The 26,674-nt window shown below is 57.4% G+C and overlaps 8 protein-coding genes across 8 annotated transcripts; 6 read left to right on the top strand and 2 right to left on the bottom strand.

Annotated features, from left to right (window-relative positions):
* Nucleotides 1-721: 721 nt before the first annotated feature.
* MFIFM68171_10484 (uncharacterized protein) lies at nucleotides 722-4,590 on the top strand (the record flags this gene model as incomplete). Its single annotated transcript, XM_071065903.1, has 5 exons — nucleotides 722-965; nucleotides 1,129-1,485; nucleotides 1,542-2,235; nucleotides 2,335-3,294; nucleotides 3,354-4,590. 5 exons carry the CDS (start codon nucleotides 722-724, stop codon nucleotides 4,588-4,590), a joined length of 3,492 nt encoding a protein of 1,163 aa, XP_070922004.1.
* Nucleotides 4,591-7,045: 2,455 nt separating this feature from the next.
* Nucleotides 7,046-9,092, top strand: MFIFM68171_10483 (uncharacterized protein; the record flags this gene model as incomplete). Its single annotated transcript, XM_071065902.1, has 3 exons — nucleotides 7,046-7,251; nucleotides 7,315-7,445; nucleotides 7,495-9,092. 3 exons carry the CDS (start codon nucleotides 7,046-7,048, stop codon nucleotides 9,090-9,092), a joined length of 1,935 nt encoding a protein of 644 aa, XP_070922003.1.
* A 187-nt stretch (nucleotides 9,093-9,279) lies between these two features.
* MFIFM68171_10482 (uncharacterized protein) lies at nucleotides 9,280-10,802 on the bottom strand (the record flags this gene model as incomplete). The annotated part of the gene is made up of 4 exons (XM_071065901.1): nucleotides 9,280-9,437; nucleotides 9,543-10,114; nucleotides 10,202-10,691; nucleotides 10,748-10,802. 4 exons carry the CDS (start codon nucleotides 10,800-10,802, stop codon nucleotides 9,280-9,282), a joined length of 1,275 nt encoding a protein of 424 aa, XP_070922002.1.
* Nucleotides 10,803-11,544: 742 nt separating this feature from the next.
* Nucleotides 11,545-12,663, top strand: RPL43 (60S ribosomal protein eL43; the record flags this gene model as incomplete). Its single annotated transcript, XM_071065900.1, has 8 exons — nucleotides 11,545-11,583; nucleotides 11,657-11,667; nucleotides 12,087-12,118; nucleotides 12,170-12,205; nucleotides 12,296-12,310; nucleotides 12,362-12,393; nucleotides 12,489-12,538; nucleotides 12,600-12,663. 8 exons carry the CDS (start codon nucleotides 11,545-11,547, stop codon nucleotides 12,661-12,663), a joined length of 279 nt encoding a protein of 92 aa, XP_070922001.1.
* A 1,716-nt stretch (nucleotides 12,664-14,379) lies between these two features.
* On the top strand, nucleotides 14,380-16,333 carry MFIFM68171_10480 (uncharacterized protein; the record flags this gene model as incomplete). Its single annotated transcript, XM_071065899.1, has 2 exons — nucleotides 14,380-14,698; nucleotides 14,769-16,333. The coding sequence occupies 2 exons, from the start codon at nucleotides 14,380-14,382 to the stop codon at nucleotides 16,331-16,333; spliced, it is 1,884 nt and encodes a 627-aa protein (XP_070922000.1).
* Nucleotides 16,334-17,369: 1,036 nt separating this feature from the next.
* On the top strand, nucleotides 17,370-17,975 carry MFIFM68171_10479 (uncharacterized protein; the record flags this gene model as incomplete). Its single annotated transcript, XM_071065898.1, has 1 exon — nucleotides 17,370-17,975. The coding sequence occupies one exon, from the start codon at nucleotides 17,370-17,372 to the stop codon at nucleotides 17,973-17,975; it is 606 nt and encodes a 201-aa protein (XP_070921999.1).
* Nucleotides 17,976-18,856: 881 nt separating this feature from the next.
* Nucleotides 18,857-20,124, top strand: MRPL17 (mitochondrial 54S ribosomal protein mL46; the record flags this gene model as incomplete). The annotated part of the gene is made up of 3 exons (XM_071065897.1): nucleotides 18,857-18,896; nucleotides 18,966-19,735; nucleotides 19,828-20,124. The coding sequence occupies 3 exons, from the start codon at nucleotides 18,857-18,859 to the stop codon at nucleotides 20,122-20,124; spliced, it is 1,107 nt and encodes a 368-aa protein (XP_070921998.1).
* Nucleotides 20,125-22,676: 2,552 nt separating this feature from the next.
* Nucleotides 22,677-24,923, bottom strand: MFIFM68171_10477 (uncharacterized protein; the record flags this gene model as incomplete). The annotated part of the gene is made up of 1 exon (XM_071065896.1): nucleotides 22,677-24,923. The coding sequence occupies one exon, from the start codon at nucleotides 24,921-24,923 to the stop codon at nucleotides 22,677-22,679; it is 2,247 nt and encodes a 748-aa protein (XP_070921997.1).
* Nucleotides 24,924-26,674: the final 1,751 nt, after the last annotated feature.

The raw sequence follows: 26,674 nt of genomic DNA, 5'->3' as shown, positions 1-26,674 counted from the left end.
GCAGGAACGAGCAGGAACCAGCGGCTGCAACCCCCGATATTCCGCGATTGACCAATTGGCACGTCAGCAGATTCTACCAAGGTCTGCTGCATTCTTAACCACAACGAAAGAAGTCCGAGACGTTCATTTCGGTCGAATTGCGGTTGTCGCTTCGCGGAGCTGTGGGACCAGACCGTGAAGTGCTGAGGCAATCACGGCCGCAACGAATAGGAGACAGGTTGGCGCCAATTGGCTCTGATCCAACCATCACGAGTGGACGTTTTGGAGGGTCATCGAATAACGCACCGACACCCAACCCCAACCCCTCCAAGCCAGGCTCGACTCGGCCGACTAAAGATCGTCCGGGGGTAAAAAGTTTCGAGCACACCAAGTTTACATACGCTTCGGGTTCTTTTTCTGCCTGCTTCACCCAGCGCAGCCATGCCCCGCCTCTCTCCCTTGGATCTACGCCCGCATTGTTGATACGACGCCTGAAACACGGCCCCCTCCACGGTTGGCCCAAAGACTGTTGCTGCACCTCCCAGCCGGGACGGACTGACGAGGGAACGAGGGTAGCGACTTTTTAATAGTCTGTGACGGTTGCAAGCCAGCCGGCAGCAGATCCCCCAGAAACGCCATAACGAATTAGTCCTAGCATAAGCGCACCTGTGCGCCTGCTTGCGCAGCCCTGGGAACCCCCAGAAAGAACATCTAATCTATCCTCGGCGCAAAACATCCCCACATGTTCAGCAGATCGCATAGATCGCACAGCAAGACTCAGGGTTTCGCCAACGATCAGCACCGCAAGACGCGCGACGTTCATCGGACGGTCTTGACCGAGCTAGGCCTGCGCGGTTCCGATTCGTCGAGCGCTCGGTCTGGCGGAGGCAGCGCCTGGAGAACAGACTTCGACCGGCCGAGCTATAATTACGCTAGCAGTACCGCTTCTGCGAGATCCTACGGAGCACCGTCATACCCGGAGAAGAGTAGGTCCAGTCCCTCTTACCTGCCTCGGTCCGCTTGACAGTATCCCGGTGGTGAGCGGGCCTGGTCTTGGCTGCACCGTATATTGCAGCGGCCGCGTGTGCGCCCGTTGCGCCCAAGACAACCCGCAAGGACCAGCGGCTAACGTGTTGCTCCGACGCCCAGGTCTCTCGATTGCCTCGGGGACCCTCCGCGCACCATCCCATCGCTCCTCGGCTTCCGTCAGCTCAAACAGATCGCGCGAGAGTAGCTCGAGATCGGCTGCGGCCCAAGGCATCATGAATTCTGACAGGAGCCGGTCGCGCCGGGAGCGCACCTTTGTTGGGAGCGAGTGCGCCGTCTGCGAGGAGCCACTGGAGCACACGCTCCGTGGCGAGAGGATATTGCAGTTCTCTTGCTCACATGTGTCTCACGAAGCCTGCTTCTACGAATTCATTCGCGAGTTTGAGTCGCAATACTGCCCGACATGCAACGCGCCATTGCACCTAGATACAAGTCGCGGGGGGAATGTGCTGGATATCGGTAAGGATACCCAGAGTGAAGGAGCAGCTGGATGGCGCTGACAACTGGGGAACTAGAGAAAATCAGCAACATGGTGCGCGCGGTATCAGTCAATGATTCACGGTCACAAGGGACCCCTACTCCAACACCGCACCACTGGGAAGAGCAGCCGGGGCGGCCACACAGCCGGGGCTCGGGTGCCCGACCGGGCGCCGCCGGGTCTGGCAGCGCCGCCCCCAGGGGTAGTCAGCGTGACAGCCGTGACAGCCGCGATCCCCCGTCTTCAGATCACCGGTACAACTCGCAAAGGCATGTGAGGAGTGACAGCGAGGCTACGGGCGTCGCATCCTCGGGGGGCTACCCCGAGACGACGCAGAGCGGGCCCCCCCGGCGGCACGATTACGACGTCCAGGCCATGGAGACGTCCCTGGCAAGTCCTCGGGCCGTGACACGGAATCCGATACCCGCACCCACTGTCACGGTGCGCTCCGAGTTCCCTACCATTAATAGATCGCGGGAGCAGCAGACGCTCACCTGCCTGGTTACGGTTGAGGTGCCCGACAATAAGTGGCGGCCGGACCCCGAGGACCTGCAGACCGCGCCGCCACCTTTGGCACCGCCGAGGACGGAAGAGACGTTCGCCCGGGCCCCGTCTCCCGCACGGAGTGCGGCGCCCCGCTTTTACCCCTACGAGTCGCCTGAGGTGTTAGCAGAGATGACCGAGAATCTACGCAACCGGGTCGACAACTGGCACGGTTTGGACTTTAGCCGGTAAGTGAGCGTAGGCACAGACGTGCCGCACTTTTCCACTGCCCAAGAACCCGGTTCGGTAGTGGATATGGGCAATTATAGGTTCTGACGAGATGCTAGGTTCGGCAAACTCCGCCTCTACGGCACGCTCCGCGTGGGCAAGGACAAGGTGTCATGGCAGGAGCTGGAATGCTTCCTGTTTGCCGAGATGCTCATTTGCGTCAAGGAGAAGAAGAACGCCCAGCCGGCTCAGGGGCAGTGGGACGACGATTCTGTTCCGCGTAAAACCACTCGGTGCACGCTCAAAGGGTCAATTCTCATCAAGAAGCACCTCAACGAAGTGTCGGAAACGGGAAATATCGACGAAAATGTCCTGACGCTCAGCCTATCGGTAGCCGAGTTGCCGCAGTTCCATCTCCGCTTCGAAAACCGAAACCAACTCAAGCTGTGGCAACAGGCCCTTCTAGATCTCAATGCCGTCGAGACCTCGCCCGTGCGCAGCCCCGACTACGACCGGGGTGAATTCTCGGAGACGGACGAGGAGGAATGGCAGCGGACATCAGGATCCGGCCGGCCACAACGGGTGTCGTCGCTAGCGTCCTCTTGGGGTGGCGCGAAGTCGGCTACGACAGCGCCGACCGAGTACACCAACTTTGCGCGCAGCCCGTTGTTACCGTCCGTACATGTGCCGGTCGATGTGGTAGTTGTGGTCCCGATTTCGGCGTCCATGCAGGGCGTCAAGATCAACTTGGTTCGCGATGCGCTCCGTTTCATGGTGCACACTCTCGGCGAGCGCGATCGCATGGGCCTGGTGACCTTTGGTTCTTCTGGTGGTGGCGTCCCGATCGTCGGCATGACAACGAAGGCATGGCCCGGTTGGAGCAATGTCCTAAACTCGATCAAGCCCGTGGGCCAGAAGAGCCTCAGGGCCGACGTTGTCGAAGGCGCTAACGTGGCCATGGACCTGCTTATGGGCCGCAAATATAACAACCCCATTGCAACAATCATGCTAATCAGCGATGCCTCGACCGTCGATGCCGATAGTGTCGACTTTGTGGTGTCGCGAGCTGAAGCGGCCAAGTATGGCGATCCAATCACCGGCACCTTTACCAAAGTTATCAAGACTGACAAGCTAGCAGGATCACCGTCCACTCTTTCGGCCTGGGCATGACCCACAAGCCAGATACCATGATCGAGCTATCGACGAGGACAAAGGCCTCATACACATACGTCAAGGACTGGATGATGCTCCGGGAGTGCCTGGCTGGATGTCTCGGCTCCATGCAAACGCTATCACACCAGAACGTCAAGCTCAAGCTCAAGCTGCCCGAAGGATCGCCAGCCAAGTTCCACAAGATTAGCGGCGCGCTGCAGATCACCAAACGTGCGACTGGCCGCGACGCCGAGGCCTCTCTCGGAGACCTCCGTTTCGGCGATAAACGAGACGTTCTTGTGCAACTCGTCATTATGCCGGACAATGCGTCTCAAGAGCAGCTCCCGCAGGACGCCTGGGACAACATTGTGTCGGGATTGGAGGCCCTAGGCGGCCCAGTAGACCAGGATGAACAGAGGGCGGTTTCCGTCGAGGAAGTGCCGCTGATCCAGGCAGAGCTGATCTGGGGCGACATCCTCCGGGACGGCACATCACAGTACACTCGGCCAAGCCTCTTAGCCATCACCATGCTACCGGCATCCTCCAACTCGAAGAAGCCGTGGGGCAACGCGCCGCCTATTCCCCCGCACCCACACATTGTGCAGCGGCGGATGGAGCTACTGACTTCGGACATGCTGACCCGTGCTCTAACGCTCGTTAGCAGAGGTCAGCACGATCGTGCTCACACCCTCCTAAACGAGACGCGATCTATTCTCAAGGGTCTCGGCAAGGGCGGCCTGCCTCCCGTACCGCCCGTCCCCGGCAAGTCTCAGCCGTCGACCCCCCACCCTACCAATGACGGGTCGCCGATCATGGCCGGGACGCCCGACCGGAAAAACACACCGTCGCCAACAGGACTGAACCCGCCGTCGGCCTCGGGCTTCCCGCCGCAGTTATTGCCGCGCACTAGGTCCAACGACGGCCTCGGCCTCGGCGGCATGGGCACAGCGGCGGGTATTGACCCCAACACCGTGGCAGCCCTGGATGCCGAGCTTGAGTCGAGTCTCGAGTGGATCAACCATCCCGCCGTGTTTGGACGCGACAGCCGGAAGGCGGTGCTCCAGGCCATTGGCGTCATCAGCTCGCAGCGGGCGTTTACGTTCCGCACGCCCATCGAGAGTCTCTGGGCGGGGCGGGTGAGCGGCGTCAAGAAACTGACGGAGAAGAGCCGGGAATGGAGGGAAGAAGGGGGCGGCGAGGGCGGGATCATGGAGGAGGCGTGAAGCGTTTTCTGAATGTTTCCGTTTCGCCTGGCCTTTTCTTCCCGCGTTTTTCCGCTGACGGGACGCCCGGTTTCCGGCTTACGCAGGACGGCTGGGGGGGATCCTTTTCCCCCGTTATGTGAGACCTTCCTCTTACGTGCCTCGTGCTGGGTCTTGGGCCGGTTGCGCGCCGCACAAGCGCAGCCGCGTGGCAGCCGCTTCATACACCAGGCGCGGCAATTGAATTATGCTGAGGGAACCGGACTTGGTGATACCCCTTACATTTCATTTCCGTCCCGGTACCTTACGTTTCTATATCCTGCTCGTTACTGTTGCCGAGTTTTTTTCGTCGGCATCTAGCTCGGAGGGAACACGAAACGAATCTCTCTCCCGCAGCTGGTGGTTTTTGCTGCTGCTACCGCGGAGGATCCCCCGTATCATACTACGCGACCTACTTCTATCTACATCCTTAACATCATCATTTTCTGCCCATCATCTTTTACACCATCCCATCGCCATCAAAGCGACGGATATATTTAGGGGAATTTTTCTTTTACTTTTTTGGTTGTTATTAGGTTGGCTTGGCTGGCACCCTCTGTTGCGCTGCTGCTGGAAAGATACCATTCTGCCCTTTTTGGTTAGGTTTTGCTTCTGTTTTCGCTCACCGTTGCCGGACTTATTTTACCCCCCTTGTTAACAACTAGTTGGACGTACACGGCTCGACCTTACCTCTTTGTGTGGGTCGTATTTTTTCTTCTTACACTTCTTCTCTTCGTCGTTTGTTGGCACACCCCCTCTTCCCCCCACCAATTTTTTTTTTTCATGGTTCCGTGTTTTTCTTCCGCTGGGCCCGCTGCGTATGTCACCGGGTTGGAGGGCGATTAGGAGGGGAGGGAGTTGTCGATGAGGTCGATAATGAGGGTTGGGTAGGGGGTGGCGGGTGGTATGTGGTGGCTCTGTATTTGAGGGAGTGACGGGTGTATCTGGAAGGCGGCCGGATGGTAACCAAAAAACCCTACCTTGCTTTCGGCAATGCAATGAATTCCTGTGGTTTCTGATTTGATCGCGGCTTATGGACTTTGATCCTTAGCCTAGGCGCGGGTGCTGTCTCAGAAGAGCGGAAAGAGGTGATGTTCAACACGGCTTCCTGTCTCATTCGCGGAAGGCAAGAGGTCGACTCTGACTGGATTTCTTTCTGTGGCGTGCGATGCGGTGATGTGACCGACGTTTATACGATGTGATGGCATATATATCATGTTACTTCTCCGCCTTCACTATTTCTTTAACTGAAACCTGTATATAGCCACTAAAATCGGCAGCAGAAACTACTTAAGTGCCTACGTTTACCTGCACAGAGGCACCTCATATCTAGGCAGCATTTACTGTGAGACAGACCGTGACCGGGGCAAGAGAGAACTGGCGGAACGGGCCGCAGAGGGTCCCTCACCTAACCTTGGAGACAGCCGACTGGCCGAAGGGCGGATCGGTTGCGTTGTCGCGCGGATCGCCGTGACCTAGATAGATCGTGCAGTTTAGACGCGGTGTCTTGTTCCAATGCAGATGCTATGCGCCGCCGGAGTAAGCCCTGCAAAGACGATACTGGAGGCAATCCCGCCGTCGGCGATCATAACCCGATCAACGAATGCGTGCAGCTTCCGCAACCCGGAAACCCACCGAGTTGGGCCGAGAGAGCCGGGATGTCGACACTTGAGAGAAAATGGTTGGGCCGCGGGCGGCAGCGCGAACGGGGTCATGGGCCCCGAAAGCCAACGCTAGCGGATTTATCAGATGTTTTTGATAATCTGCGGCCAATAGCAGCGGCAGCCACTGCAAGGTCGCGCAGGGTTCGACTGCCTGGTGACTTGGGCGGGTCGCCGAACTGCCACGACCCTCTTGGGATTTCCAGTTTTCGAATGCCTGAGAGAGGGGCACAAGACAAAGTTGGGCAACTGCCCGCCCGGGACGATGGGGTAGGGCGCCTCGGTCCATTCCTTCTGTGTCGTGGGGACCGGCTCTTCGGAGGGCAGCTAAAGTGCTAAACAGAGCGAGGGCATAATCCCACTGGATGAATGGCATCTGAAACCTGCAGTCGCCCTGTTTAAGAGAGCGTGGGGGGACACAGTCAGGAGGTAGGGGGCTCAGCTGAGTGGTGAGTCAAATAACGCTCAGGCAGGCAAAATTAACTATCGGTCTTTTCCCTCTCATCGGAAACTATCGTTTGGGTTATTGGCTCCTGCTCATTCCACCCCAGCGGCGTCAGCCTTTCCGGTCAGCCGACAAAACCCAGAGCTAAAGCGGCCGCCTGTGACGCCAACGACGGACCTAGTCAACAACCGCGTCGCGGTAGATCGATGAGAGAGTCAATAAAAGACTCGCTCTCCAACGAGGTGCTTCACACGCGCCGGATAGCCACGAATGCTTCGTTAAGCGCGGGGCCAACGACTCCCGCTATACATCTCTCTAAGACGGCGGGACCATGGCCCACCGCGGCCATGATGACGCCCGGGCGCCGCTCATCTCTCGCGTGGATGAAGCCTCCGAGTACGGCGCGGTAACGGACATCATCTCAATCACCCCCGAAAGCGATAGCGACGACGGATCCGATGTTCAAGACGGCGTCCGGCGTATCGAAGCCGTTTCCCGCACCTGGTCGAAATGGGGCCTGATGGTTGCCTACATGAGGTTCGTAGACTCTGTAACGGGAATCGACCATGATTTAGGTACGACGCTAACTAAATGTCGCAGCATCTTTCTCATGGCTTTCACCGTCTCGCTCGAAGGGCAGGTCACCTACTCTCTGGCGGCCTTCGCCGTCAGCTCGTTCAACAACCACTCCTTACTATCCACCGTCTATGTCATCCAAGGCGTGGTTAATGGTCCGTAGCGAATCCGAACATTCCGCGCACCCCAGCTGACCCCGGGCAGCCGTCATCAAACCGCCCATGGCCAAGATCGCGGACGTGTTTGGGCGCCTCGAAGCCTTCTCCATCTCCGTTCTCCTGTGCATCCTAGGGTACATACAGATGGCCGCCTCACAGAATGTCCAGACATACGCGTCGGCGCAGATATTCTACTCGGCCGGCTCGACAGGCCTCCAGATCCTGCAGCAGGTTTTCATCGCCGACACGAGCAGCTTCCTCAACCGCGCTCTCTTCTCCAGCTTACCCGACAGCCCCTTCCTCGTGACGGTCTGGATCGGCCCTGCTATCGCTGCTTTTTTCTTGGCTAACTCGACCTGGCGCGTGGGCTACGCAATCTGGGCTTTCATTCTCCCCGTCGCCTTCTTCCCGTTAGCCTTGAGCTTATTCCTAAACGGCCGGAAGGCCGAGCGGATGGGCTTGCTCAACAAGAAGCGACATGGCGACCGCAGCAAGGATGACGAGCGCCCCCGTGCGACAGCAAAACGACTCTTCGACGAACTCGACGTGGTCGGCACGATTCTCCTCTCGGCCGGCCTTGCCCTGATCCTCATCCCCCTAACCCTCGTCTCCCGCTCACCCTCTGGCTGGCACGACCCCAAAATCCTCGCCATGATCCTCATCGGTGCCGTCCTCCTCATCCTCTTCCCCCTGTGGGAATCCCGCCCGCACCTTGCCCCGCACCCTTTGCTCCCGCTCCAGCTCCTCAAATCCCGCACCTTCTGCGCCGGCTGTTCTCTGGGTTTCTTTTACTTCGCCGTCTTCTACATCGCCGTCCAGCCCTATTTCTACTCGTACCTCCTCGTCGCCCTCAATCTCCCGGTCTCTCGCGCGGGGCCGATCACGCAGACCTTCTCCTTCGCCTCCACCATCGCGGCCCTGCTAGCTTCCCTCATCATCCGCCGCCTCAAGGCGCCCCGCCCGCGGCCCTTCATCATCGCCGGCGCCGTCCTCTATGTCCTTGCCATCCTCATCCTCCTTCACACGCGCACCCGGGCCGCCTCGGTCACTTCCTTGTTCGCCGCGCAGACGGCGTTGGGCGCCGGCGCCGGGCTGATGCACGTCGCCACGCAGCTGGTCGTGCAAGCGGCCGCCAGCGTGGAGGGCCCACGCCACCACGGCCATGCCCACGGACACGCCCACGCGCAGCAGTATGTCGGCGTCGCCACCGCTTCGTTCATGACCATGGTGCAGGTCGGCGGCGCGGTCGGGTCCGCCGTGTCGGGCGCTGTGTGGGGCAGGCTGGTGCCCTCTAAGCTGCGGGAATACCTCCCCGAGAGTGTCAAGGGCGAGGCTGAGAAGATATATGCCAGCGTGGTGGTCGCGTGCAGCTACCCGTGGGGCAGCCCCGCGCGGGAGGCGATTGCGCGGTCGTATCAGGAGACGATTACGGTGCTGTTGTGGGTTGCACTTGTGGCGTGCGTGCCGGTGCTGGGGTTGGCGATGATGGTAGGGGACTATAGGCTTGATGGGCTTGAGGTTAGGAAGGTGGAGGATGTGGATGATGATAGGAGGCCGTCTTCGGGGAGAAAGTGGTGGTCGAAGTGGAGGTGTCAGGCTAAAGGAGGGACTACATCAGTTGTGGTGACGAGTGTGCAGGATTAGATGGACAGGGGTTAATAGACCATAGAGAGCGTGATGCGCTGTTTGCATGATACCCTGGATAGGCTGGTTTGCATTCATAGTATATATATATATCTCGTACATTCCATAGAACGTAAGTAGGTTGGACTCGCAGCCCATAGCCATTTCCCGGAATTTAGAGTGCCTAACTCTGCCCTCTCGACACCATTTACGGCTCCAAACGCTTCGTCTCGAAATGGAATCCGGCACGATCCAGCCGGTCGATGAATGGCTGACCGAGACAAGCGGGGGTATACACGCCCCCATCGAGCTTGACGTCCTCCTGCAACAGCGTAGCAGCAGCTTCGGCGAGGAGAATGCCCGTTACTGTTCCCCCAGTCAGCCTCCAAACCTGTCCAACTCTCAAGAGACGCCAAAAGACGCCAAAAAAGGAAGAACGAGAACCGAAAATAAAGAAATACAGAAACTTACGGTAATAAAAACTGCCCCTAAACCAAGCCCTACAAAAAGCCTTCTCTCCCTTGTCGTCGTCCGCCCTCCCGACGCCGCGGTACTCACTCTCGTCCCCCTTGGCCGTCTCCGGATCCGGGCCTTCCCCCGCCGGATGCCCCCACGTCTCCAGCACCACCCGCCTCAGCCACAGCGGCATCACCATCACAAGGCCCAGCAGCGCGATGCCGACGTGCAGGCCGACCCCGGTCAGCCAGTTCCGCGGCTTCATGTACTCGCGGAACGAGAAGCGCGGGCCGTACGCCTGCTCCCGCCTCGGCGGCGGGAGGGTGGCCAGCAGGCCCCAGGTGCGCTGCACGATGGCCGCGTCGGTGGACCCGGCGAGCGAGGTGGTCAGGAGGCCCAGGGACGGGACCGTCACCAGCCCCGTCAGGCGGGTCAGCAGGGAGGGCTTGGGAGGCCGGGATTGCGGGGAAGGCGGGTTGGGGAGCGGGGAGAGCGCGTAGGGCTTGTAGGCGGCGCGCACGTCGGACAGGGAGAAGTTGTCCAGCAGGGTGAAGAAGGTTGTGAAGGTGCCTCCCGAGGGGGCGGATCTGGGGATCGGGGGGACTCGTTGGTTAGCAATAATGGGATGTGTGGGTTGGAGGGAGAAGAGGGAGCGGGGAAGGGGAAAAACGGACTTGAACTTGTGGATTGACACGGTCACGTCCCGGGTGTGGGCGGAAAACTCGGAGCGGATGAAGGATGCTAGCGACCAGGTGACGAGGTCCGCCGGCGCCGATTCGATGCCGATTTGCGGGAACATGGCGGCGCCACTGGCTTTGGCTGCGGCCTCGTACTTTTTGAGCATCTTGGCCACGAAAGGCACCTCGCCGGTGACATCGAGATAGTGTGTGCCATTCTCGGCGCAGGCCTTGAAGGCGTGCTCACCTAGCTTGCCGTAGGGCCCCACGGTGGTGATGAGGATGAAGGTCTTCTTGGCGAGGCTCGCGAGATCGCTGTCGTCCAGGCTGCAGATCTCGATCCCGGGCTGCACGCGATCTGCGTTCAGTTTCTTGCACTCGGCCACTACACCCTCCAGCTTTGCCTGCGAGCGGCCAGCCACTGCCCACTTCAGGTCGGTAGGCAGATGAGTGGTGATGTATTGAGCGGTGTATTTCCCAGTGTAGCCTGGCGTTCAATCAGCCTTGTTTTGAGTGGCGAAAGCTGACTAGTCAGTCGCTCACCTGTGGCACCAAACACTACCAAGTCGTATTGACGGCCATGTTGCTTGGGTGGCATGGTGGCTTGAGCCTCCAAAGGTGAGCCGTATGTGTTCGTTGACGGCTTTAACGCTATTCTCGGTTCAGGGCGCAGCTGGCAGTGATAGCAAATGGAGTCACACACTTGTACGATCTAGAGGACACAGCTGGTAATGGGGGAGTCGGGAAAGTAGAAATATCTCGTGTAGAAGATCATGAAGATTCAGATGTCAAATATTCCAATTTTAGTTTTTGAAGCACAGGAAGAATGGCGGCAATCGCCGTCATGGAGACCCGCTGTGCCTAATCAACTGCATCATCAAGGATCGAATGACATGCTGATGACCACGGAATCGACAAAGATGCAAAGACATGGTCCTGCGGTCTTGCTTTCGACTTGGGCCAGAACAGGAAGGCATCGCCGAAACTGGCGGGAGGTGGACCAATGTGTGTGATCTTTGCACCGGTGATGCGTCCGAAACTTTGTTAGAGCCCGCCAGTAGCGAGCGGCTCCCGGCAGGCAATGGAAATGGACGGGAGCTGCTGTCCAGGGCAGAACCCGACCCCGGGCGAAAACCCCACAAAGTCGTTGGGGTGATGCCCCGCCCCGCTTTTCTGGCAATTCCTCGGGAAAACGGTTCTGCCACATCCCGCTTCCCTTTGCAGGGCCCCTGCCGCACACCAGAAAATTGCGCTGCACATTTATCAAAATCGTCGTCGCCCGCCAAACGCCCAGCGATTCGTCTTTGGAGATCACGTCCAGCACCTAAGAACCAGACAAGATGTCCAAGCGCACGAAGAAGGTCGGCATCTCCGGCAAGGTAAGTAAACGAAAGAAATGCCAAGTTTTCCCCCTAAAGTACGTTTGGACGGTCGGTTGACGCTTGAAAATAGTACGGCACAAGGTACGAAGACCACATTTTCTAGAATTTGAATCCCCACCGCACGACTCGACGGCAACACGGCGCCAATTCTCGATCCGATGGTCCAGACAGTTTTGGCCGTTGCGCAAACTGTCAGACATGGCCGTTGCGGGCAATTCCCCAAGTGGAGGATTTGGCATGACCTAAGAGGCAGCGCTGTGCAAGACGGCAACATTGCAATGGGATCTGTCGGCTGGAGACTGCCGGGATGGGAGAGGCAAGAGCTGTCAAGGGGATTTCTGCCTTGCCGGTCTGCGGGGCTGCTCTTGTGATAGAGCTCTGTGCCTCACCCCTCTCCCGCTCAAGGCTTCGCAGTTGACTGGAATCGCTGTCGATTGGGATGACTCGTCGAGTGGTTACGCGCTATGGAGAACTGGGCTTGGTGCTGACTACAAACTCAGATACGGTGCTTCGCTCCGTAAGCTGGTCAAGAGTAAGTCGAACCTAGCTCACGCGGGTGTCAACAGTACTGACTATTTCGCAGAGCAGGAAGTTTCCCAGCACGCCAGGTACACTTGCAGTACGTATCTCACATCTAGCAACAATCGTTTACGGAACTTGTGCATCAATCCGATCAGAACCGGTTTTACTGACATCTGACTTCGCATAGCATTCTGCGGCAAGGGTGAGTGAGAATGCTCGTACGTCTCCAGTGCCTTAGCTAACCTAATGGTAGACTCTGTGCGGCGTACGGCTGTTGGTATCTGGGTATGTGCCTCATATCGGCTGATATCGAACTCCCGTTCTTCCAGTGCTCGGGAGTGGTTCAACATCGCTGGGCTTGACTGACTCGATTCTGACAGTCCTGCAAGTCTTGCAAGAAGACCATGGCTGGTGGTGCTTACACGGTCGCGTGAGTCAACCTCTAGGCGGTTCCCCACACCAGCTGCGGGCGAGTCTAACTGTTAATCTAGGACCCCTGCTGCTGCCGCTATGCGGTCAACTCTCCGGAGACTTCGCGAGATCACCGAGGTTTAGAGGGGAGGGGATGTGCATGTTTTGGCTTTCGGGTTTGGTGTCATGGAAAAGGACAACGGAGGCTCTGCAATACACTTTCAGCCGTGGGTTACGGCGGGTCGATCAATGAGAATTCTTTGAGCAACAACGAGTCCACGGTCTCGTGTCACGATGTCACATACATGATATGGACGGGAAGCAAACCGGCTGTTCGCTTCCTGATTACGGCGATGGTCTGAGAGCGGCCATCGCGCTCGCCGGATATTTTAGAGCTCGCCGGTTATCTAATGGCCATGACATGTTTGATTGGTCACACCTCCGGTCGCCCATTGATGCGCTTTCGGTGAGTCGGTCGATGACGACGAAGCGCCGTCCCCACCTGGAGCACCTTCTTTTGCTGTGCCACGCCACGTCACGGCACAATTGCCCCATGGCTATTCACAGCCCACTAGGTTAGTCGTCTCTTCATTGCTGGGTTCAGATGTGTGTTTGCTACACCTGTGACATTCAGCAGATTCCGCTGCGAGCCGGTTTCGCTGTGCCCAGGGAACGCAGCCGATGCTTGACGGAGACTTGCTTCGAGTGGCGTATATCGGGTAGCCGTCGAGTCCATGCCACAGAATTGACGATGCCGACGTTCACAGCCTCACAGCTGCGACTACGCAGCATGTTAACAATATACGTGAGCCGTGAGAAACCAGTGCGGATGACGGAATCAGATGGCCAGTGGCCGCTTGGCAAGCGGGAACTGTCTCAAAGCTTCCGCCTGTCCACCCCTGATCTGGATGAAGTGAGGGGCATAATTGAATTCCCGGACAAGGGCACCTAATTATGGGAAGTTGGAAATGCCCGTTACGCTAATGGGTAATTAAATCCTACACCCCAGTCTACAGACAGCAGTTCAGTAGGGAGAGTCCAGTCGACTGTAAGCTTAACTAAGGTTAACGTAGGTACCTAATGTTGCTGGGCTTAGTTACAAGCTGGCCGGGCGGTACGGAGTAATGTGCCGGTTGGCTGACGATGCATTGAGAGAGCCAACCGCGGGCCTCCGGGAAAGCTTAGTCACCTGGGCAGGCAGATGGATCTGGCACGTGCGAATTATCGGTGGCTGTTATTTATTAACCTTTGATGGGGCACGATGAGAATCAACTCAATTATCTTGCAATTCGATGACAGAGACATCATTCTACCCTGACGACTCGATTTGTTCTGTCCGTGCTGCCCAGTTGGCTCTGTCCTGCCACATCCCACCCCACCTTCTCCCCAGTCAGCTGCCCTCGGAATTGCTTCCCAAGGCTCTTTGGGGGCGTTAAGACCAGTGTAACCCTGGGCCAATCGTGGGAGCGTTGATTGGCTGGCTGTCGACGCAAAAAGGGCACCTCTCTGGCTGGCTTCTTTCTTCCTTTCTCTCAACTTTTTCCCCCAGAGCGCCGAGCGGTCCACTTCCCGCCGTCTTGCAGTGTCCCTCGCGCACACAGCCCCCAGCCACCGCCCACCTTAGCGCTCTGACCTGCTGTCTCGCCTACCCAAACCCACTGCAGCCGACTTACATACAGGCGTAACACACCCAGGCAGCGCCCTCGACCGTCAGAACAACACCGGGGCGCGCAACAAACACAATCTACCCTGGAACGGCCGATTCGTGAACTCAAACTCAAATTCTCGACATAACTTACATGCGTCCTCGGCGTCGGAATCTGCTTGGAAATCGGATTTTGGCTCAGCCCGCAATCCGCCATGGCTGACCAGTGCATTATCTGTCTGGAGCCCCTGGACGTCGAAACCAACACAACCCCGCTGGGCCCTGCAGTGCAGGAGCTCGTCGAAGAACTCAAGAGTCAGCACAAACGCCTCGCCATTGAAGACCCGGATGCACTTGCCGAAATAAACCAAAAGCACGCGTCGGCACCCATCGATCACGACCACATAGCCACAATACATGTTTGCGGCCACACGCTGCATGACGGTTGTCTGCGGGAATGGAGCGACAAGGCAAACAGCTGTCCCATTTGCCGCCAGACCTTCCACCTTGTTACAGTTTACGAAAAAGTGGGAGGTGAGTTTTGCCACCCTAACCACCCGGGCCCTTTTCACCGGGTTTGAGCTAACGCGGTCGCTTCTTGCAGGCAAGTACTTGTTGACCCGCCGAGTCGAGGACAAGAAGCAGGTACCCGAGTTTGACCCGCGGGCATTGGCCGATGAGACTGCTCAAGAGCCAGAGCTGCCGCTCAACCCTTGTCCCGTGTGCAACTCGGCCGACCACGAAGAGGTCCTTCTCCTTTGCGATGGATGCGATTCTGCATACCACACGTACTGCATCGGGCTCGACAGCGTCCCGGCTGGACCTTGGTTCTGCATGGAGTGTGTCCACGCCTTTGGCCCGGAGTTGTCACTCCAACCCGATAACGCGGACGGCCAAGATGGCGTCCTGCGTCAGCGGTACTACTTCCCGCGCACGCAGGCCAGCATCCGGCGTGCCATGCAACGGGATCGATCGGACGAGTGGCACGGCGCCTGGGGCAGAATTACGGGCCGAGTCTGGGATGCACTCGAACTGGACCTCGATTACCAGGACGACGAGGACTCGGCCGTCTTTGAGGGCCTGCGCCGGTCGCGGCAGTTACGCGAGCGGGAACGACTGGAGCACGAGCGATGGCAGCAACGTCTAAACATAGCTAGCCGCATGGGTGCACGGGACGTATTTGTGAACAGCATACCCAGAGTCGTGGTTCTCCCCGAGATTGAGCCTGCGCAGTCGTCAGAGGAACAGCTTGCCTGGGGCGCTTTGGAAAAGGCGAGGGGTGAGGAGGACCGCAAGCGAAGGGCGCCATCGCCCGACCCACAGGAGGAACCACACCACGAGCCCGAACGGAAGTTGAAGCGACCGCGAACCAGACGGTTGCCGACCCAACCTTGCGAGGCGTCGTCTGCCATTAGGGATCCGGGCCCATCAGATCGTCAAGACCAGGAACGTTCGCCACCGAGGCCGAGGCCGTCAAGACCAGCCGAGGAGGCACCTTCCTTCCTGTCCTCGCTGCTCAAGGAGGTGGAGAATAGCACGCCGTCCGACGAGGAGCGCCTTAGAAATATCTACGTCCCTCTCGCCAATAACGAAATCTCACCCGTCACATCGCCGTCGCCCAGCCACGGGTCGACCACGCCTCTGAGCTCACACATCGAGCCAAGATACCTTCGGATAAATATACCATATTCGCCAACGAGAGGATCGTCGCCCACTTCAACAAAGCACTCCAGATCATCATCACCAAACCGGCAGGCGGAAAAGGGGGATCTCTCTTCCCCAGAGAACAGCGACTCGGAAGCCCGGGGTCGCAGCCGTCACCATCACCATCACCATCGTCATCACGGTGCATTGGAACTCCGTCAGCCGCAGCCTCGGCGGACCCCGCATGCGGTGTTGCAGAGGTCACAGCACACATCTCCTGCACGAAGCCCGTTGTCGTACGAGATGAAGCAAAGCATCAACAAGATCGTGCGGACCGCGCTGACGCCCCATTGGCGCTCGAGCCAGTTAACAGCGGAGCAATACGAAACCATCAACCGCGACATTTCCCGGAAGATTTACGAAGAAGTCAAGGACCCAGCGACGGTCAGTGAAGATACGAAGCAGGGTTGGGAAAGGATCGCATCGCAGGAGGTTGCGCGCGCGGTCGCGTCTCTGAAAGCTTGAGCTTAGAGCCGCGACCGGTACATTTTGTACAATACTTTGACCAAGGGTAAACAGCACCGCGGCACGATGATGAATGAGTATGGAATGACCGGCATGATGGACCCGACGATGGGCGAGTTTCTTTTCCTTCCCTCGGGAGTAGTTAACTACCACATAGCGGGGCGCTTCAACGACCCGGACAACCGACTGGATCTGTTCAGGCAGGGCGGGCAATCGAGATCTGAATATGGTTAGGGTACTTCCCCCGGTGGGACATGATCTGGATGGAATGGATGGGATTGTGGTAATAAGGGGGATGGTGTTCTGTATTTTGTCTTGTCGCATCCCAACAACTGGCGCACCGTCCAAGGCAAGGATGGGGATTGAACGTTTGAATCTTAGCTTTATATCTTTATTAGCGGGAACTGTATGCATGTGGACAGGCGCAGGTGGTGTCTTGTGGGGTTTGGCGTTAGAGGGACGAGGCGCTCGCCAAGTTTCCATGAGATTGAGTGTACATACTACGTATATTGTACAATACTGGGCACAATCCTCGAATGGGGCGGTGGAGGGTGCCTGGGGGAAGCATTGCATTGTTGAGAATTCAAGTGTCGAATCAACGAAGGATTGGATGTGTTGTTAGCTGACTCGTGCTTGATGCTGTGCCAGCACCGTCCGCTATGGAACGAGCCAGGCTTGGAAAAATACCTTAGTCCACGAGATTCATCATGATACTCCGCACGCAGCGTGGGGGATCAAGTGTCGCAGTCTAGAAGGCGGTCACACAATGTACAGGGGACACGTATTGAGAGAGAACTGTCAACTATCACGAAGTTGGATACGGGACTCGGTATAAAACGTGCTTCATAAGGCCGTCATCTCTGTCGATCCTGGAACTTGCTTCCACCGCTCACCAACGCAGCGTCTATTCGAATACTACAATCACACCAGCCGGGTACTGTAGTGCAGACACGTACGTGCATCTTGCAACTATCGCAACGGTAACGGCAGCCCAGGGCACACTTGGATACGAGGGGAATCACGGCGCCTCCGTAACATGTCAGACCAGCAACCGGGAGACCAGCACAAGTTCAACTCGTACTACTGCGCCTGCATCCACTGCTGCTGCCATAACCGTGTCGCGTCCCCGTTCAATGAGATCTGCGGGAAGTGTAAGCTGAAATGCTATCCGCCTCCGCAACCTCGGCCTCGGCCCTCGGCGACGGGGATGCTGGTGCCGTCGGAGTGGGAGTGGGAGTGGGGCCTGGAGAAGGAGAACGGGAAAAAGAAGGAAGAGGAGGAGGAGGAGAAGCGGGAGGGAGGGACGGGCGCGGGTTCGGAAATACGTTTGGAAACGGGTTTTTGGTCGAGCTTGGGCTTGGACGTCCCGTTACCCACGGCCGCCCACTTCCGCCCCGAGGGACCCAAATCGGTCGAGAGGTCGGTGCTTCGGTCTGGTATTCGGTATAAGTGTCTGTGCAAGATGTGCGGTTGCAAGGAGCTGTTCAGGTACAAGGCGGCGTATTGTTGGAAGTGTAGTATTGAGTGTGTTGAGGGGGAGGATAAAGGGAAAGGGAAGGATGGTGAGGAGGGGAGGGAGGGCAACAAGGGTGGGAACGGGGGCGGGAGCGGGCTTGTGCCCGAGATGTCTGGGGCTCTGTAGAGTGAGTTAAGGAACGTTGACGGTAAGAGGTATTGGCTGGCTGGCTGGCCAAGGTATCGATGAAGGAAAGGTACGTTGGGTTTGCCATTGCTGGCGTAGATCCGACAGGTAGTTTGTCTACGAAATGGATAAACAACGTTCACGTTCCCATGTGCCAAACCGGAGCCGGAAACCAGAAACACCCGTGAAAAGTAAGTCTCATCTAGAGGCCCAGTCCACAAGGTTTCACAGACCATGTAGCGTGAGAAAATCTCGGATAAGACAAGCACAATCAGCACGAGCACATTGGCCTGATCTGGCCTGGGCTATGGGGAGTCACTACTGATCCTGTTCACTGGAGCATATGAGACTCCTGTAGACTTTTGACGATATTGCGAGTATGATGTGAAGACGCCGACGCAATCAACCAGCCAAGTTCGAAATATGCGCCTCCTTCTATCGTGCAATGTGAGCAGCAACTATCTAACAGCAACCCGGTAGAAAATAAGCCTCTCGGCGCAGGCACCGCTAGCGAATCAGCTGCTATGTTCCCTCTGGGCACCGGTAAATGATCAGGACGTTTTGGAGGTGAAACAGGTCTTGATGATAAGGATTGGTGCCGTGAAGAGAAGAAGAGGAGGGAAGCAGAAAGTTTTCGAGGCTCACTTCCAAGAAATAGGGACCGAGTCCAGATTGGCCTGTGCGTTTCCACCAGAAGCTATCCGTTTATGGAAGGCGGTGAAGTCTAACTATGGGACGAGCAGAAAAGTGGATCCTGCTTCCGACATCGAAAAAGTTCACGGGTTTTGGCGTGCCGCGAGTTGACGAGCGGAGCGTCCGTGTCAGGATTCAGCTTTACAGCCCCGACTGCGTTGGGCGTGCGAGGAAGCTGTCACATTAACATGATGTCGGCGCCGGGCAGAGGGTCGGCTCTGCTAAGGAGTAAGTGGCTCTAGTGTTCGAGGAGGTGCTCAATTGCAGAATGGAAAGCTGACTTTTGTTCTCTGTCAGGCTCCCAAAGGGTCTGCTCCCAGTGCGCTCGAGCAACGGCGAGAACGACGGCGAGCCAGGCTTCTCGGATTCTGCCATTGAGCGCCCGCCGCTACTATGCCGCCGAGGCATCGACTCCCTCTACTCCCGAACCTTCACGACAGACACCACCACCGCCCCCTCCACCGGTAACAACCACCCCCAAGCCGACAGTCATCAACGCCGACCCCACCCGCTACCGCATCAAATCCGGCCTCATTCTGACGCGCCCGCCGCTCCTCACACGCGAGCAGACGCCCTTTGAGTCGGCCTTCTACCTCTACCAGAAGCGGCTCAACGAGCGGCTCGCCGCGCCGTTCCGCCCGCGCTTCTACTTCAAGAAGGACACGGCCGCCGACCTGGATTGGCGCATCAAGCTGCGCGAACGCCACGGCGTGCCCGCCAAGGACATTGGCCGGTACAACCCCAAGGGCCGCCAGGCGTGGAACGACGAGGTGCTAGTCGGCAGCACGACGCCGGATCCGGCCAACATCGTCGAGCGCCTGCTGGCCGACGCCGAGGTGCGCATCAGCGAGGACGGCGAGCCGATCCCGCCCGAGGACCGCGTGCCCATCGAGAGGCCCCAGCCGAGACGCACCGAGGCGGACGAGAAGAACGATGTGCGTAGGTTGGACCGGGCGTTGGACAGGACCCTGTATTTGATCGTGAGGAGGAAGGTGGAGGAAGTTGAGGGGGATGGCATGTGGGAGTTCCCGGCTGGGTACGTGCTTACGGAGGAGACGCTGCACGAGGTATGCTGCTTTTGCTCATTTCTTCTCCCCCGGAGGCGTAGGCCACATTTATGTAGATCTTTTAAGCGCGTTGCTAACTTCTCTCGTCTCAGACCGCTGCCCGCGTCCTTGCCGAGTCGGCTGGGATTAACATGAACACCTGGATCGTCGGTCGTGTGCCCGTCGCCCACCGCGTCATCAAGCCTGTCTTTGCCGAGGACGGCACGACACTACGGCAGCGGGGCGAAAAGACCTTCTTTCTCAAGGGCCGCATCATGGCGGGCCAGGCGGACCTCTCCGGCAACAAGCACGGTCTGACCGACTTCATGTGGCTGACCCACGAGGAGCTCAAGGAGACGCTCCCCGAGGATTACTATCTCAGCGTGCAGGGCATGATGGGCGACAGGTAGAGACGGGGACACCATGTAGAGTCTTTGGTGTGCGACCGGGCGACGCAAACGAGGCGCTATCGCGCTCTGTTTATGTTGTATTATAATCTAGAAATGTATGCTATGTATAGAGAACGTCTCTTTGCATCTGCTCCTGGAATAAGGTGTTACGTGCTCTCCAAAATCTATGAGGTAAATTTGCCAGGCCTGTTGTAGACTGTTGTTAACTGGATCCCCGTCCCCTGGGCGTTAGGGGGATGATGAAGGCGAGTTGTTCGCTGGCCTGCCAATTCACAGGCTTACTGTGACTACGAGTCTATAATAAGTCATTGTCGGCGGGGTCATATTGACCGAAAAGAAATTCACGATACAAGCGTTCACTGTATTCACAACGCTATTACGAAAGCCGCTTCGCGGCCTCCCAGCTATTAAACCTTTCCGCTCCTCCTCCTGTGCCAGGTCCATCACCCCAGCTCTGCCGAGTCGCAGTATACTGTCACACCTCCCCCAAAGCTCACTATCCCGTGGCGGAACTGGCTCTGCGACATCAGGTCTCAATTCTTCCGTTGCCCTCGGCATTCTCAAGAAAAAAACTCAATTTCGGAAAAAGCTCGTCTCTCAATTGCTGCGTTCTACGGACCATCTGGGGCTGCCCGACACTACTTATCTCGCCTCGTTCAGTCCCCTTGCTTTCCAACGCACTCGCGCGGTCCGCGCAAACGCGAGTCCTTTCGTGCCGTGTCTTACACCACAGTGGCAAACACGGCTGCAGTCATCTAGCTGTCGAAGCCGCCGTTGTTGGCGCCGCCTCGGATGTTAAACCCCGGTTCTGGAGCGATACGTATAGCGCTTTAGTCAACCGACTTGAAAACCTGTTCCAGGTTTCCGCGGCTTCCCAACCCCAACTGGGCTGCCATGTACTTTGTGTCGACAATTCTAAGCAAGATCTTCTTGATTTCCTTGCGGGAAGATGCGGCGTCAGGTGAAAGTCTTGAGGGAAGCTCTCGTAGACAAAGCAGCGGTCGACGAGCTGGTTGTAGCCAATGATAAATTGCCGGTGCTTCTTGATTCTCTCTTTGTAAGTTTTGTAGTTCCATTTTTATTTTCACAGTCTTTGCTTCTCTGTCGACCTTGATTTTGGATAAATTTCACGTCCTGCAGCTATTTGGTTGCTGGTGTCGTTAAAGGAATCCCTCCTTCACACCTTCACACATCAGGTGCCGGAAGTCCCTCAGCGGCAACTGTGAGGTTCTGGCCCGGTCTCAGACATAACTTTCGAGTCACTGGCGCCTGGCAGCGGTCCAGGTAAGGCACGCCTTGTGAAAAGGCATCGTGAAATTTAATTTTTTATTTTTTATTTTTTTATTTTTTTTTTATTTTTTTTATTTTTTTTTTTTCCCTCTCAGGAACAGAGGGCTCGGGTATGAGAGGACAACTTTCCGATCAATAAGCTTCACCAAACCCGTGGGACGTGAATGTCTACGAACTGTATACTTTTGTTCGCTGTCGTAAGAGAGGTAAACCCGCCCGACTCGCAGACTAGGAAGTGGAAGATGGTTGCGCGGGATAACTTGCCGCTTCTTCCATACCAAGCGGCTTATAAGTATTACTATTGTGACTAACGGAACGGAGAAGTGTTCTACCCACAATTGGATCAGGCCTAAGCGTCAATCTAAGTTAGAACAACATCGAAAGTCAGACGATGCAATAACAAACGGACAGGCAGAGGAGCAAGCAACAGCCAATCGAGCCAGGGCATCACCAACATCTATGTCTGGACGCGAAACAGATTACAGATAGCTTGTCCAATTTTTAAAAGCCTTTGTCTGTGTTTGGTCATAGTGCCTCGAATGGAGGATTATGGGAATGGCAGGGCTCAAGGCAGGGAAGGGGCAAGGGGTTAAGAATGGGCCGTCGGGACGGACCAATGAGAGGCTGCCTGATACCCAAACAGGAAGGCATTCAAAACTTAATGGCAGGCAGATTCCTTAATTGCCCTAACAAAACATTTACGCCGTTTTCCCCACATAAACTCCAAGCCGAACATTCGAGTGGCTGGAACTCTAGCATCATCCGCGTCTTAATCGTCCTTAGTAGGACAACTCCGTCCATCCGGCATCATCCAACTAAGTCTTGAGGTGAGCCCTCGAGGTGTTGCATCGCACACACCGACTCCGTGGTGGGAACAACTCGGCGATCATGAGGGTGCTTCAACAGCTTTCCAATTAAGGTAGATTAGGACTCAGGCTCGCAACCCTACAAACGAACGCCAGACACCATTTTCCAATAACACGGCAACGAAGATGAACAATTTCTTCTGTCCCACCGAGCGCCTCCCCCCCCCCCCCCCCCCCCCCCCCCTTTGGACCAAAAATAAAATGTGTGTGTAATGAGCTAAATAATGAATATAGATACAAAATATCTTTTCCGAAGCAAACCCTGCGTTGACTTGGCATTATGACGCTCCGAAATATAAAAGAAATGAAAAAATAAAGAACGAAAGGGGGAAAAAAGCGAATAAGAAAAATAAAATAAAACAATCGTTGCTCATCACATCATTCAGTCGTAATCATTCAGCCGTGATACCGCGTCCTATAATAACTCGTTCTTTCCCCCAGCCCAGGCCGCGGAGCAAACGGACGTGACGGCCCAGCCGCCGTGACGCCCACGTCAAGATCAATCCCGAGGCTCCTCCCCCGCAGGTAGTCCTCCTCCTCCTCCCTGGCCCACCTCTCGCCGTACTCCTCCTCCTCCTCTTCCTCCTCCTCCCGCGTCCTCCGCCTCGGCCGTCCTACCCCATACTCCCTCTCCACGCGCGGCACAGAGGTATACCGCCCGCTCCCCCGCCAGCCACGCTCCTCGTAGCACGACTCGTCATCGTCGTCGTCGTCGTCGGCCTCAGGGCCGAGATCAAACCTCAGCCCGCCCCCATCGACGCCGTCCACGTGCGGCCGCTCGTACCGGTAACGGCGGTTGGACGGGCGCTCTGTTTCTGTGCCCGTATCCTCTCGGTCCCAGTCCCGGTCCCGGTCGTGGGGGTCGGCTCCCCTTCCGATCCGCAATCCGCTCCGCAGCGGGGTCCGTTCCCGCCCGGTTGCGGACGGGTAGCGCGGACGGGGCCGCGATGGTAGTGGCGGTAGTGGCGACGGCTCGCGCCTAGTAGGAGTAGTTGTTGTTGTTGCTGCGGCGGCGGCGGCGGCGGCGGCGGTGGCGGTGGCGTTGGCGGTTGCTGCTATCCATGCGCTCGCCATGCGCTCCACCATGTGGGTGGCTTCCTCGCGGCCTTTGGTGTAGGCGTTGTTGGTCATCTGTTGGACTGTGTCATATGGCAGAGTCGTGGCGGCGGGGTTGGCTGTAGGGAAGAAAGCCCCTGGTGCCGAGGGGTTCCTGCCGAGGGGCCGGGGGTGGGAGATGGAGTGCCGACGTCGGTGCAGGCGAGGCCGTGGCTTGGGTTGGCCGTGGACGCCCTGGTCTGGGGAGAAGTTGGGCGGGATGCCGTAATGGACGGGGCTTTCCATGAAGTGGGCACCGCCCCCGCCCTGAGGCTTTCTAGGTGGGAGGCGCACGAAGGACGCCTCGGGCCCGGAAAAGCACGAATCGCTCGTGGGTGATGTGATGGACGTATTGTCCCCGGTAGAGAACATCTCGGAGACGACCGACGACTCTGTGCTTGGGGGCCCGCGGTAGTGAGCGGGCGGACATGGCTGCCCTTGCGGCAAGTGCTCGTGCTCCTTGACGGTGGCAGGGCGTTTGGTGGTCGGCTGGACGGTGGTCTTTTTGGGTTGGGCTTGGGCCCTTTTGCTGTGACCATCATCCGCCGGGCTGCGGGCCCTTGCTGGGGCTGCCGGAGACGCGGGGGTTTTGTTGTTGGTGGGTGCAGGCTGATGGGGATGGTTTCCGTCATCAGGCCGGCTGGCCTGATGAACTTGCGCCTGATTCATCCTTCGGATCTCGGCCTCCCGCTGGGCCGCCGCCGCACGCTGGGCATCCCGATAATGCAAGATGGCGAAGGGGTCGGCATCGGGCCTGGGGGACCGCTTGTAGTACGCCGTGATGCTGACACGCTCCGTAGAATACTGCTTCTTCGACTCCCTAGCCTTTGAAGCAGGCCGTCTCAAAGATGGTCTTCCATCGCCAAAGTAGATATGGAACCCCCTGTGATGCTTGGAACTCCGTCGATCTCTCTCCTTTTCTCTTTCCCGGCCCCTTCCTCTCTCCCGGTCCCGGTCCCTCTCCTTATATCTGTCTGTAACCTTGGGCGTCACCTGAAAGTCCAGCTGGACCAGGGTTGTTTGGAAGGAGGGTTCGTCCAATCCTTGGAGCTCCAGCAAGACAATCTCGATCTGCCGCTGTTCGTCGTCGCTCAGACACGATTTTTTCTTAGCCACTGGGATCGTGTCCCGGTTGAGCTCACGGATTGTCCTGGCTGCTTCTTGCTTGGAGATGCCCGGAACCGTAATTTTCTCCACCCTCTTCCAGGACGGCTTTAGCGGCTCGCCATCGCTGCTGTATCTGCCGCCGTCTTCAGCCTTTGTGAAGCGGTACACATAATACTCGGAGAGCATCTCGCGGGCTTCTTCAGTTGTTAAAGGCTGCGCCTCACGGAGGTCAAAGATCTTGACGAAGGGGTTATAATGCTGTGCGTAAGGGACCGCATATTGCGGTTGTTGTAGGTAGGTTTGTGGCGGTGGCGGTGCTGCCCTCGCTGCAGGCCTGGGCTGGTATTGTTGCCCACCGGGCCGCTGGGGATTGACGGTGCTGGTTCGCGGTGCCGACTGGGGGTCCCGGTTACCGTTGGGATGGCTTGCATAGTCCGCCATCTCGGTGGCTTATCAAAAGGGGCGGTGGGATGAGTTCTAGTGCCAAGTTCGGGACTTGTATGCACCTCGTGGACGAGGTGGACGCGGGTTTTCTTCTGCCCCGTTGGAAAGGAGAGCAGGAGGCGGAGTGAGACTGGCACTTTTACAGGGATCTAGGTGGTAGGCGTGGAGATGTGCTCGGGGGTGGGCGGAATATATATGGGTCGTGGGGTCCGCGAGCTGCTGCGAGACGGTAGCGCCGAGCGGCCTGGGTAGTCCAGGGACGGCGCGGGGGAGAATCGGGGCGCAGCAGGGACGATCCGGGGAAGCCTTCGGATCGAGAAATGCGGAGCATCTAACCACCACAGAGGCTGGGCAACTTCGCGGTGTTTTATAAAGTCGCCCGTTTCCGCTGGTCAAACGACCACACCGCACCTCGGTTACGCATGCTGACCTCAGGAGAGGACCTCGGGAGATGCGTATCCCTCCGTTACAAGCCAGACTAGGCGTAGAATGCGTCACTGATCGGTGCAAGGGGTGGTACGAGCGATCTTCTAGACTCGAGATGCAGATAGAGGGGGATTGCAATATAGCTGCAAGCCACCGCAAGGCAACAAAATAGACACATGCGTGTCGCGGATTGGCAAGCGTCCTGCATGCTTCGTCTACCGCGGCAGAATTGATAATATGTGCGGCCCCTGTGGGTTTCGCAGACATGCTCGTGCCATGTAAGCCAGCGGCTTCCCTGCGGTACACGCTACAATCGGGATCGGGGGATCCAGAGATTCGGGTTTCTGTGGCTGGTTGCCTCAGCTAAGACAACGCGGGACGCGCGAGCTGCGGCGATGACGATCCCGGGCGGCTGCAAGAAAGCCCACGGAAACAACAAGCCCAGGCGGACCAGCAGGCCGATACAGGTTGCCTTGTGTGGCGGCTCTGCCTGGCCGGGCAACGGTGAGGCAAAAAAGGTCCATCCTAGTCTTAGGTTGCGTGTTATGCAACCAGCCGGAACCAGACATTCATGGGGTGATGACTTTGGTGAGAGCGAAGGCGATAGCCCAGGCCTCTTATTCGCTGTTGGGACGATATACCACTGTCCGTGTGAGCGACGCTGCAAGCTGTCGGTTCCAGATGGCTGAATGGATCATCGAAAGGTGCATCTCTTGGGAGGCTAATTATGCCGCACCGCGTCGCTCTCTTCGTCCGCGGCCCGGATTCTTTGAGTTTGATATCACGGGGGCGGTGTACGAGACAGTATCTACCTGATGTTCCAGCAGCTTCGCTGAGGGTATGTCCGTCCCACTTCCATTGCCGGCTTTGTCGTTTGCTCAAGACACACTCTTGACCACCACTGGAAGCTCTGCTAAGGTCTGCTCTGCAGGGTCTGATCAGCAGCCTCATTATTATTCCCAAGATCGCAGAGCACTGCCCGGGTTCTTGGACCGAGGGGGCCGAGCCACACCTTACATTCCTTTTGTTGTCTTCCCACACCTCGACGCTGTACCTCGTACGCCATCTCACGATGCGGCTTCACTCTGTCGTCTCGGTTTCCCAATCGCCACTTTCCCCGCTCGATCCTTGGTTTTGCACCGGTGAGTCTGCCAGTGGTAGCATCATATGCGGGACTTGCATATGTGCGACATAATACTCCGGCAGAATCGCCCGAGCCTTGTCACTCCTCAATGGCCCATTGCCCGTTGCCCATTGCCCGGCTGCACTGCGACCACTCCCCCTCATGTTTGCGCGTTGCATCCTCTTTTCAAGGTGCGCGG

This window comes from Madurella fahalii, assembly GCF_045866475.1.
Source record: "Madurella fahalii IFM 68171 DNA, scaffold_6, whole genome shotgun sequence".
Taxonomy (NCBI): domain Eukaryota; kingdom Fungi; phylum Ascomycota; class Sordariomycetes; order Sordariales; genus Madurella; species Madurella fahalii.
This window is presented reverse-complemented; position numbering and strand designations above follow the sequence as displayed.